This window comes from Thalia democratica, chromosome 4, assembly GCF_965202585.1.
Source record: "Thalia democratica chromosome 4, ktThaDemo2.hap1.1, whole genome shotgun sequence".
Taxonomy (NCBI): Eukaryota; Metazoa; Chordata; class Thaliacea; order Salpida; family Salpidae; genus Thalia; species Thalia democratica.
In genome coordinates, this window is record NC_139168.1 from 65406339 (window position 1) to 65418842 (window position 12504).

At 26.6% G+C, this 12504-nt stretch overlaps 2 protein-coding genes across 2 annotated transcripts; both read left to right on the plus strand.

Annotated features, from left to right (window-relative positions):
- The first annotated feature begins 376 nt into the window (after positions 1–376).
- LOC145833571 (uncharacterized) lies at positions 377–3902 on the plus strand. Its single transcript, XM_082940738.1, has 5 exons — positions 377–491; positions 735–871; positions 1277–1421; positions 3101–3210; positions 3591–3902. The coding sequence occupies exons 1-5, from the start codon at positions 377–379 to the stop codon at positions 3900–3902; spliced, it is 819 nt and encodes a 272-aa protein (XP_082796864.1).
- Positions 3903–5399: 1497 nt separating this feature from the next.
- LOC145833572 (uncharacterized) lies at positions 5400–7687 on the plus strand. The gene is made up of 5 exons (XM_082940739.1): positions 5400–5514; positions 5745–5881; positions 6417–6561; positions 6861–6970; positions 7376–7687. The coding sequence occupies exons 1-5, from the start codon at positions 5400–5402 to the stop codon at positions 7685–7687; spliced, it is 819 nt and encodes a 272-aa protein (XP_082796865.1).
- Positions 7688–12504: the final 4817 nt, after the last annotated feature.

Below are 12504 nucleotides of genomic sequence, written 5' to 3' on the forward strand. Positions count from 1 at the left end.
AATTAAACAATAAGAAAAATTATTATAAAAAAGTTTTAAAACTCGACTTTTCATAAACATACCTTCGGCTATAGAAGTTTTAATTATAGCATAATGACGCAATCTACACATAACGATAGTTTTATAAACTTTACAACTACGCCGTAAGCTTTGGTTTGTTATACAGTTTAACTTCACTTATTGCAAAATGAAACTGAATAAGTGAAAAAAAATTACGGCTTACCTAAACTAACTTTTAATCAGAAAAAAATATGAGGCCGCAAACTTATATATAACGCGCCTTCATATTAAAAGATTTGTAATAATAGATAAGCTTTGAAAAAAAATTAAACTAAAACAGTTTTTCTTCACACAATTAATATAGTGACACGTCATAATGAAAGTGATATACGCGGGATATTCGAAGTGTGGCACGAAAACCATGAGATCGGCACTGACTGAGCTCGGTTATGAAGTTTATGATTTCATTGAAAATTACGAGCATCTCGGCGGTTAGTAGAAAGAAATATTTGCACATACATGTGTTTGAATTGATTATCTCAGTAAAAAACCCTAGCTTAAATAAAAGTTTTGCTTTATTTAAGAAATAACTTCCAACAAAACATTGCAATCATTTTTTATAAGTCATTAGAGTTGCTGCAACCAAATAAAAACTAATAATTTTAAGTGTTAAACATTTCAAAGTACAACAACTAATATATAAACTTATATAAATTGATGTGTTTACATTTTAGATGATTGGGAGAAAATATTCACCACTGGAGGGACAACTGAGGACTTTAGAAGAATGTTCGAAAACGTCGGTGCGGTCACGGATGTACCCGGATGTTTTTTCTGGGAAGAAATTCACCGGCCTTTCCCTGAAGCGAAAGTAAGACTTTAAAGTGTATTCTTATTGTTAATTGATCAAACTTTGACAGCTGTTTTATTTTATCAAGAACAGCAGTACTGTATTTTTCTATTGCTCATACTTTGTTCAGTAGCAACTGTACATTATTAAACTGTTTAATATTTTATTGAAGTACAACAAAATTAAATACTTAAATAAAATACACCTGTGTAGGCTAAACATCATTTTGTTCTTAAAAGTTCTAAAAACATAGTAGACAAAGTGTATTATTATAAATTTATCATTACATTTATTGTAAAAGTTTGTTCTCAATTTAAATATTTTATAAACCTGTAAAAAATATAGACCGTTTAAGTTCAGATTTTGATCGTGTCGGTAAAATTAATTGAATAAATTTTTTTATTAACTCATAAAAACGCTAATCAGATAATTTGGAGCAAACGTGAAACAGAAGATATCTGGTTCAACAGTTTTCAGAAACAGTTGAAGTCAAACGATATTTTCATTATTAAAATGTGTCATTTGCTGTCACCATCCTGTATGAAAATGAACAAGTGGGGAATTAAAATGTGTTAGTGTGTGTGTTTTTTTTAAACAAACTGCCTGCTAAATATTTTCAAAATATTATTTAGAGTATTGTGTTCAACACTTTAGTAGTTTCAAAAACTAACAATATTCAAAAAGTAACAATATGTTTCGAAAATTTTGCAATTATAGTAGTTGTAAATATTGTTATTTATAAAACTTAAAATCTTGTTCGTCTAAGTCTTGCAAAATTAATTTGAGAAAGTTTTTAAAATTCCATAATTAAATTAAGTATAATGTCTCTGCTTTTAAAGCAAACTACATTTTAGCGATGAAATCGTTGCAAAACTACATATATAAAACGTAGTATATACTGAAAATTAACTTGTTTAGTATATGACGCTAAATGTTTGAAATATATAACAAACATTATAGTGATCATTAAACTTATTAAGTAAACAGCCTTTTTTGATGTGAAGTAAAGTTTAAAAATTTAATTCCTTTTATACAAATAGAATAATAAATACACTGTCATAAACGTACTTACCGTAAAAATCAAATTAAAAAATAACATATCTAGTCTATAACAAGATGAGTAAAAAAAGATGGAGAAAATATTTAAAAAAAAGTCTTGCTTTTAAAAAGTAAACAAAATGAAACTATTTATTAAGTGCTATTTTTAGATATTTTTTTGTCATAAACTACTTTTGATTATTTTTTTGAATATATGACTAACACTTATGTTAACAGATTTAATGGTTAGCAGCGGTAGATCTTTAAAAAAACTGTTTTTTTTTTCTAAATCTAACCCAAGTACCAATCACTTTATAGTAATAATAAAAACTTAATACATAAAGCCTCAACTTTAAAGGTGGACTATATAAGTTTTATTACCTAGTACCTACAAAAGACCAACTAAACGTTGACTAACTTTTTTATCATACTACTACTAAACCTTTATTTTTAATTATGCTTAAATTTACATTTTTAAACTTAAATTTGATTTTAGTCAATTTTAAGTTTTATTAATGATAAAATTCTAAATGAAGTTAAAGCATTTTAGCAGTAAATAAACTTTGTTTGAGTTTTATGCAATTTTTATTGAATTTAGTTGCTAAATAACATGCTTTTGGATAATTATATTTTTTGTTCACAAAAAGTATTAATTTTTGAATATATTCAAAGCATGTTATCAATGATATGTTTCAATTGTAATGAAAAATAATAAAAAAAACAAATTTATAAGTAGCTAGTAATATCAAACTACAGTTTGCACATACTGTTAAATTTAGATAAATATCCGCATATTGAAAAAGTGTATTTTCTTTGTTAGAGCAAAGAAGTTGTTTAAGTTTAAAAATTTTGCATAAAACTAATGTTTTACTGATAACCTAAAACATAAGAAAAAAAATTATTAGAAAATTCAAAAAATAACATAAACGTTCTTTAAAATAGTTAAGTTTGTTTATAACAATTATGATAAAATTGTCACTTACGTATTCTTACTTGTTAAGTTGAAATAATAAATTTACAAGGTTTAGTTTATATATTTTAACATTTTATGAAATCAAACACTATTAAAACCAAAATTTTGTTTTTGAATACAATCTAGTTTACAAAAAGGATTTTTTCGTAAAAATAATATATACCGACTTTATTCTGTCTTCATAAAACAAAAATTAAGACTTAAATAAATAGGGTGTAAAACAAATAAATGTTTTTTAGGTAAGGTAGTTTTTGGATTTGCAAGCGAAAACAAACTTTTCAAAGAAAATCAAGTAAACGAATTGATGGCAAGAAAGTTTTACAGAATGCACAACTCTTATCTTGAAAATGTAAGTAAGTTTCAAACTAGTAATTAAGCCTATTAAGATGTACTTGTTTCTTTAATCTAGTCTAGAGGATATATCACGTGAAAGGTGTACGTATAATTGTTTAAGCAAATACATTTGATTAAATTTCTTGAAACTCAGAGATAAAAAAAGATAATTTCGAGCAATAACCAACTAACTGTAGTAACATTTTTATTTAATTGTATTTAATTTTTATTTAATATGTATTTAAAAAGTATATTATATACTTAAAAAAATACATAACTAATCACAAATTAAAGGTTACTAGAACATGCCATAATGTTTACAAACTACTGTGTTTATAAACAAAATTTTATAAATCTTCGTCAAACAAAAAAAAGCTTAAATTACATATTTCACAGAACGCGCCAAAAGATAAACTTCACGTTGTCGATTTCAAAAACGGCTGGGGACCGCTTTGTGACTTTCTAGGGGTCCCTGTCCCCAACAAACCCTTCCCCCATGCCAACAAAGGGGCCAGCATCACCCAGGAAATGCTGAAAACCGAACCCCTGGTGCTGAGAATCCAGCGCGAGATGAAGCTCTCTGCCGCCACCATTGTTTTGGTGGTGGGCTTCTGTGGTTACAAGCTGGCGACACGGCCCAGTGATTTTTCAAAATGGGCGAAAAGTTTTCTTTCGTACCCTCAAAGCTGGATGGAAAAACTGAAATAAGCGTGTATAAAATATACAGTTTTGTTTCTAAATTATTAACTATTTACTTAATATTAATACCATAGTAATAAAAAATGAATAACAAACAACAGTTTTACTTTAATTTTTATTATAAATATTTAAATGGAATTAGTTTCTTAAACAAAAGTTTTAAATTTTTATTTTTCAAATATTTCTAATGTTTTATTATTTTACCTAACATTTCGCTTTTATTTTGATGCATATTTTGTTTACCGATTTTAGTGTTGTATTTATACTTTTTATAACAAATCTTTTAATGTTTAATACTAAAACATGAACTTTGATGTTATTTTTTAGCAATAAAATATTTTAAAGTTGAAGCAAGATATTTTGAAAACTGACTAATCTTTAGTAAATTCTAAAATTATAACAAATCATTCTTAGTTTTGTTACAAAATAAATTCCTTTAAAAATACTTTAATAAAAAAATACTTTATTAAACTAGGTTCCTTATAATAAGAGGTCTAGGTAATTTTAGTAACAAGTATTACAGTTCAATTTTTAACAAGTTTTACTTTTGCTAATAATCTTTATAATTACCAAGTGTGTTTCATCTTTATGAATTAAATGTAAAGACGATATAAATTAATTTTTTTAGTACAACATTAAGTAGGAAAACAACGATATAAGTCTAAATTTGTGTTTATAAAAATACTTTTTTTAAAGCCAAATAAAGCTTTATACAAATTTCTACAGTAAAACAATAAAGAGAGTTTTTAAAATCAAAAAGCAATGGTAATGAAAAATTTTGAAAACTTTTAAAACTGTATAGTAGGTAAAATCTAATGAATATGTATGTGCACAAAAAACAATTTGAGATACTCACTATTTACTAAAAATATACTAAGTTGAATCGTTTATGGCATTTTCTGATAAAGCTAACAACTGAAAGAAAAAAACGTAACGATTGCAAAAGAGAGTAAACATGATGCAAAACAAATAAACTAGAAAAATTTTATAATCAAACAGTCACTAAGTTAAAAGTGAAATGTCAATAAATTGATACTTTATTTTAGAAAAATAAAAAGTTTGTATTAAAGTTTTCAATTATAGAATAAAGTTAAGTTTCCTTAACAATTAATAAAAGGCTGTGCAGAAATTATTTTTTACTACAATCTACGAAGACTTAGTTTCAAAAATTTATCAAACCTTTTCATTAGATTTTAAACAAGTATGTTTTTGTTTTCTAAAAAATTAATTGCTTCTTAACAAGCTAACTTAGTTTCAACTTAATAAGAACTTGTTTGAAACAGAATAAGAACATCGTAGTATAAAGCAAACACATATCCCTTAGTTTTTTTAAACTCTTTATAAAATCAATTTCGTTTAACTTATACTATTAGATAGTTTTTTTTAAACATTTTGAACTTTGTTGACCAACTTAAACAGGTAGTAAAATTAGACTGATAAATAGGTTTTCGAGCAAATTACGTTAATTTAATTACGTTTACAAGCAAATTAATGTGACACGTCATAATGAAAGTGATATACGCGGGATACTCGAAGTGTGGCACGAAAACCATGAGATCGGCACTGACTGAGCTCGGTTATGAAGTTTATGATTTCATGGAAAATTACGAGCATCTCGGCAGTTAGAAGATATTTATATTTGCACATTTGTATATGTCTGACGTCATGACAAAAGTAAATAAATTCACTGTTTAATTGAAGACACAAAAAAAAAATGACGCTAAAAAAACCATTTTTGTAATAAAAAAGTACAATCAAACTTTCATGATTTCCTTATAGTTGTTGCTATCAAATTAGTTCATAATCATAACGATTGATAATAGATTTTTCGTTTAAAATATAACATTTTAGATGATTGGGAGAAAATATTCACCACTGGAGGGACAAATGAGGACTTCAGGAGAATGTTTGAAAACGTCGATGCGGTCACGGACGTACCCGGATGTTTTTTCTGGGAAGAAATTCACCGGGCTTTCCCTGAAGCGAAAGTAATTTTTATTTTATGAAATTTATTTCCATAAAAGGATGTTAGCATAAAACATTTTTTTATTTGTTCCATGTAGCAGTCTTTATGTATGTATCTTGTTTCTCTTGTTATTTGCATAAGTTTTGTTTTTGATTTTAACTATTGCTTATAAGTTTTGTATGCAATAGCATTTCGAAAAAAAAAATATATATATTAGGGATTTTAGCTTAACATTTAATAGCTCAGTTATTGAACTTGTGTTTGCAATATTTAAAAGAAGTAAAACTTAATGCAACTTTACGAACAAACTAAGTTATCAAAATATTATACTAAACATAACTATGTAAACATCATTGACTAAACACCATAATTTTACGCAAATCAGAAATTTTAAACCAAACTTAAAGAAGTAAATTAACATTTTGAGTTAAATTTTTGATCTAAAATCTTATGTCTATATGTAATAAAAAATTATAAATTTCTAGAAACATGTAAACTGTAATGTAAATAACTTTTGTAATTCAATTGAAATTTTAATTCTAATAGTTCTTAATCAGATAGTTTGGAGCAAACGTGAAACAGAAGACATCTGGTTCAACAGTTTTCAGAAACAGTTGAAGACAAGTGATACTTTTACCATTAGAATGTTCAATTTGCTCTCACCAACTTTCATGGCAATGACTAAATGGGGGTCCAAAATGTGTTAGCATGATTTTCACTTTTTATATTCGTCTGACAGCTAAAACTAGCTTTATAAACAAAAATAATCTTCTATAAACTATAATTTAAGTGTGAACTAAAAAATACTTTAAAAGCAAGTTAATACAGGTCACTACATATACATGTTTTAAGGAAAAAAATATCAAAACTAATGTGTAGTTGTTTAATGCTAGGTGAATTTCTTAAACAAAGTCAAAATATTACAGAATTACTTTAAGTTTAAAATAACTACTTTAAGCTTTATTAAAAATACATTGTAGAATAAAGCAATTACGTAACAGCTAACGTAGTGTTTGGATTTTCGAGAGAAAAAAGGTTTTTTAAAGAGACTAAAGTAAATGAATTGATGGCGAGAAAGTTTTACAGAATGCATAACTCTTACCTTGAAAATGTAGGCAAGTTCATAAAATATAATAGTTTTACTTTCATATTGACGCTTTTACTTTGATCAACTTTTTACATCAAAAATATTTATATGATTCGATTTTTATGGAGTAACTTTTTTATTTACTATCTTGTTCTACTACATAGTTTTAGTAAGGTAAACTGGTTGTTCAATTAAGAGCAAACTAGGTTTACTGAAACAGTATTTAAACCTAGGCGCTAATATGACGTTAGGCTGTTTACTTTAAAACTAATCAGTTGAATATTTGGAAAAAAAATATTAAAACACAGCTGTTCTTAAGATATAAAATGTTAATATAAAGATTAACTTTTACAAAAATTCTTTAACAATTGAAGTTTAAAAAGATAAAATGTTTAAAATAATAATCACCTATATATATATATTTAACAGAACGCGCCGAAAGATAAACTTCACGTTGTCGATTTCAAAAACGGCTGGGGACCGCTTTGTGACTTTCTAGGGGTCCCTGTTCCCAACAAACCCTTCCCCCATGCCAACAAAGGGGCCTGCATCACCCAGGAAATGTTGAAAACCGAACCCCTGGTGCTGAGAATCCAGCGCGAGATGAAGCTCTCTGCCGCCACCATTTTTTTGGTGGTGGGCTTCTGTGGTTACAAGCTGACGACACGGCCCAGTGATTTTGCAAAATGGGCGAAAAGTTTTCTTTCATACTCTCAAAGCTGGATCGCAAAATTGAAATAAGCGTTTACTAAACTAGAGTGGTCAGCGGTTTTACCAGAAAAGTAGTTGACGTGCCGTGTAGTATTAAAATTTTATTCTTTTATTTAAAGAAAATATATTTCTTATTCTAACTTGATTACACTATACTACAATTATACTAACTTGTTAAATATCTTTTTTATAATAACAAGGGTTCGTGCGCGTAAGGCTAAATCGGGCTAAGTCAGGCTAAATCAGTTTTTTTATTTAAAAATTTGAGAACCTCACTTTTTCTCAGTTCAAATGCTTAAAAACTTTTGATTAAAAAAAATTGAGAAATCTTTTAAGATTAAATGAAGATGTGAGAATATTTCTAAATAAAGATTAAGTTATTAAAGACAAAACCAGTAAGTATTAGTAAAAATAAATGCTTGAAATCTTTTGTTAAATCTTTAAAAAAATTTTAAGAATGTTCATTATTTAGTTTTGAGTAGATTATATACGTCATGATTATAAAAATTCATAAAAAAATACAGTTTAAACATTACAGTTTAGTTGAACAACTTAGCTGTTTGTTTGAATTTGTTTACATCAGCTATGTTTTTCAGAGCTTAGTTGGTTGAACTGTTTTAATTTCAAATTTAAAGGCTTTATACCATATACTTTTCAAATTAATACTCTTAGCACTTTGTTCATACATTTTACTGTTTATTTAAAGTTATAAGAGATATTCACAACACTAAAACTTAGCTTTAAGATATAAGTACTAAGTTTTGTGGGAGTACAACTTTTAGGTACAATTCAATTTTCTTTGCAAGAAAAAAATATTAAAGTTTTTTTTAATTTAAGTGTAAGCTTTTTAAATCTGATACGACATCAACAATCACTGTATTTATTTAGAGTTTAAGATTTATAATTATGTATCAATTTTAAGTATTAGTCAAAATACTATAATAAACATTTTTTACTTATTTTATACTCGTGTAAGCGTTTCATTTTAAATTTTAATAAAACACGACAATGCATATCGTTTTATTATAAATCTTCTGGTTATAATGTTTTTACTTAGTGCTAAATTAAGTTGAACAAATGTGTTTAGTAATTTAAATTGAATTTTTACACTAGTAATAGATTAGATATAACACTTATTTTAAAACTTATCACTTAATTTGTTATGTAAATGGCACAGGGGGGTTAATCACCTTTTTCACAATTTAGTCTTATTTTATTAAGTTGTAATTAAGCTATGAGTTGCTTATTGCCAATTTTTAAAGCTCAAACTATTTTTGAGATAAAGCTGGTTGAAGTCGGAGACTACAATAGTAATAATCAAAACCCCATAATACCTAAAATTATTTTTAAAGGGGATTTTCCTTACTTTGAAAAAATGTCAGGCTAAATTGGTCTCAGTCAGGCTAAAGGAAACAAAAACTCGCGCACGAACCCTGAATAACTTATTCTATTTTAAGAATCATGTTATGTTTTGATATTAATTAATTTTTGTTTTTGTATAGTATCATCTTATTGTAGCAAACAAAAAATAATGTTTAAAAATGTGTTTATTTTTTGCTATTTAAAGCTCAAGTTAGTAGTTAAGTATTATGTAACTCGATAAAAAAAAATATTCAAAAACGTATGTTCGTTGACCTTATTCTGGACTGTTGATTATTTTATCGTGTTCAATAAAGTTGAAGTACTTATAAAACAAATATTTCTAAATATTAATTAGTCAGGGTTTATCAAACTTGAAAAACTTAAATTTAAATAATCTTTATTATGAAAATTATTTAATATAAAAAGTAAGAACAGTTAATTCTCAAAAGTTTTCTTATGATAGTTTAAACATTTTTTATAAAAAGGTTAAAAAAAGTATTAAAATAAATTTAAAACAAATAGTTATCAAACAATGTTTAATAAATTATATCATTAACCACTTGATACAACGTTTCAATGCAGGATTTAGCAGCTTTTTCTAAAACGTGGGCTATTTTCCTAAAAATGACGCTCGCGGGCGGCACTCTTAATAGAAATGTAACTTTCAGACAGAAGTTGTTTAAAGAATTGACTGCACGAAAAGGTGTGTGATGTGAAGTATTTTGTTTTGTATTCTCTTGAGAAACCATAGTGATTTTTTTTTACCAAGCCGTTTTGTTGATGGAGATACTACTCTAATTTCATTTATTATTAATATGTTCATTTTAACACATCTAAAAAAACTCAAAGTTGTATTTACTTATAAATATTAAATACATGTGAAGACTAAAAACAACTGACATCGTTTCGTGGATGAGCAAGCAAAAACAAACTACTAAAATGTGCATTTGAATTTACTTCAAAGAGTACAGTGAGTACAGATATAAAAGACAATTTTTTTATGCATTTAACTGATCAGCAGTAGCCATTCCTTAACAATATGAATTACCTTTTTGTTCCACAAATTATGCCGTTTTTGCTTCAAACTTTTCAAATGATTTCAGTATTTCGATGTTGAAAACTTCTAGATATACGTAAGTTTCTAGTTATTATGAAAGTTAGTGTGATAGGTAGTACTAAAATCTGAATTACAATTTGTGTTAATCTTTAAAAAGAAATATTTTATTAATATTTGTTTTATGTATGAAGCTGTGTCATACTTATTTAAACAAAACATTTTGTATTTATTTAAAGTTTAACTATTATTTATTTTTTTTTATTATTACATATTTTTTATTAAATTGTTAAAAATATTTTTATTTGATTACAGGTGTTACATTTTTATCAACACAATTACTTTAGTTCTGAGACTACTATCAATCATTATACTCACGTTCAGTTTGCTTGTTATTATAGTCATTACGCGTAACAAAAACTCAAAAACAGTCGGTCTTGGACCAAAGTTTTACTAAAATTGGTTCAAAATTTCAACAGCTTTAAGCGATTAAGTTAGTCGCAGTTTTGATTCTACCGTCAATCATTTATAAAGAGTGGTATTACGTGTAAGTGATCATAGCAGCATAATAAAACATGACAATACAACTGCAAATTTGATCGTTTTCCAAAAACGCTTTTTAAATTTTCTTATCAAAGTTTACAACAAAATTATTTTCTGTCGTAATTTATGGTTCTGGTTTGATATCCGTTAATTATATTGTCTTTGCTGCTGCTAATCGTTTGGCAGTATTTGTGTGTCCACTGTTTTATAGATCCCATAACATCAAAAACACTGCAAAATACACTTGCGTTTATATTTGGATATTTTATTTATCAGTTGTAATATATAATCTACGTTTTAGATTTTCACGCAACTGTTTTTCTATTTCTTAGTTTTCACGCCTACACCCTGTGAAAATGATGTATTTTTCCTTGTTGTTTATTTGATAATTATTGGTACTTTTTTGATTTATTTTTAAGTCTTGTGACGGCTGTTGCGCTGCATAAGAAAAACTTATAAACAAAAATAATTCAATTAGGTACTAAACAAAAAAAAGTCTACAAAAATGAATTAAAATTAGCAAAGAACTTGATCATAATTGTACTTGCAACTCCTATAACACTTTGTTTTAGTCTGTATTTAATTTCTAAAGAATTTTGGAGTGGAAGTTTCCAAAATTTTCATACATACTTTTTCACATTAGTTACATTCTTTTAATTTGTGGCACTATATGGAGCTTTTTAGTATACATGTGGAGAAACAAAAACTACAGAAGGTGTTTAGTGAAGATAGTAAATAAACGACAATAACAACATATTTAACTAAACTATAAATTTAAGGTTTTAACATTTAAAAGATTAGTTTTAAAAAGTTTTAAACCTTTCTTGAAACCCAACTTAAATTTTTACATTTCAGTATTCAAAACTAGCTAATTTACTTTTACCAATTGCGACGCTTGATGACGTCATAGGTGAGTGGACCAATATAAACTGGTTGGGCGTCACTTTTGCACAAGGTGACACTTTTAAAAAAGACGCCGTGAAAAAGTGTCCCCTCGTGGTAAAGTGACCCTGCGTGCAAAAGTGACGCCGTTCAAAAGTGTTACCTCGTGTAAAAGTGACCCTTCGTGCAAAAGAGTCGCCGTGCAAAAGTGACCCGTGCCCATATAAACTAGCTACTATTGTTGATTGCTTTATATTTTGTAGATTTTTGACATAAAAGAAACATTTGAAGTAGTTTAAATTGCTCTACATCCCAATGACTTTCTTATGCTTTGTCCTTTGCTTTTACTAGTTTCTGAGCTAAGCTGTTTAAACTTATCCTACTTTTTTTGAATTAGCAAAATTTAAATTTGGTTAAGAACACGTGAAACGTGAAAAGTTTTCAAAAACGCTGAAATGTATTTTGTTTTGTTAATTTGAATAAAAAAAACTTATTCATACTGTTAAATAGATTAGTACGGTCAGTTTGTTTACATAGACTAGATTAAAACCTAAATTTTATAAGCTTTAACGGAAAGTTGAGATCAAAAAGTAATAAATTACGCATTAGTAATTTGATAAATTTAATTTAATTATTTATTACTTAAAGCGTGTTCCCATTTCAATGCACTTGACTAAAAGTAGCAAAAAAAAATTAAGTGATTAAAAACTTTTTTAATTTTTTTAATTTTTACTCATAAGTTTAAACGTATTAAATTCTTTATTGATAATTTATATTTCTACTAATTTACTTTCAGCGTACAAATGTTAGATAGTTGTGTACAATAGCTATTATTTTAAATTTTTAAAGCAAAAATTCTGCTGTAATACTAAACAAAACTTAAATTCTTTGACATAACTACAATTTTTGATAACAATATTGTTAAACATTTTGAAAGAATTTAGGTGAAGTTAATAAAGTTTAACAGGTTTAATTTTAATTTTTTTCTATAGTCAATTATTTCAAG

What these genes read in the sequence shown, in the direction of transcription:
- LOC145833571 (XM_082940738.1), top strand. Translation starts at nt 377, where the DNA reads ATGAAAGTGATATACGCGGGATATTCGAAGTGTGGCACGAAAACCATG. An exon ending in AAATTACGAGCATCTCGGCG is followed by an intron (nt 492 to 734) that starts GTTAGTAGAAAG and finishes TTTACATTTTAG; the next exon opens with ATGATTGGGAGAAAATATTC. An exon ending in GGCCTTTCCCTGAAGCGAAA is followed by an intron (nt 872 to 1,276) that starts GTAAGACTTTAA and finishes AACGCTAATCAG; the next exon opens with ATAATTTGGAGCAAACGTGA.
- LOC145833572 (XM_082940739.1), top strand. Translation starts at nt 5,400, where the DNA reads ATGAAAGTGATATACGCGGGATACTCGAAGTGTGGCACGAAAACCATG. An exon ending in GGGCTTTCCCTGAAGCGAAA is followed by an intron (nt 5,882 to 6,416) that starts GTAATTTTTATT and finishes GTTCTTAATCAG; the next exon opens with ATAGTTTGGAGCAAACGTGA. An exon ending in ATAACTCTTACCTTGAAAAT is followed by an intron (nt 6,971 to 7,375) that starts GTAGGCAAGTTC and finishes TATATTTAACAG; the next exon opens with AACGCGCCGAAAGATAAACT.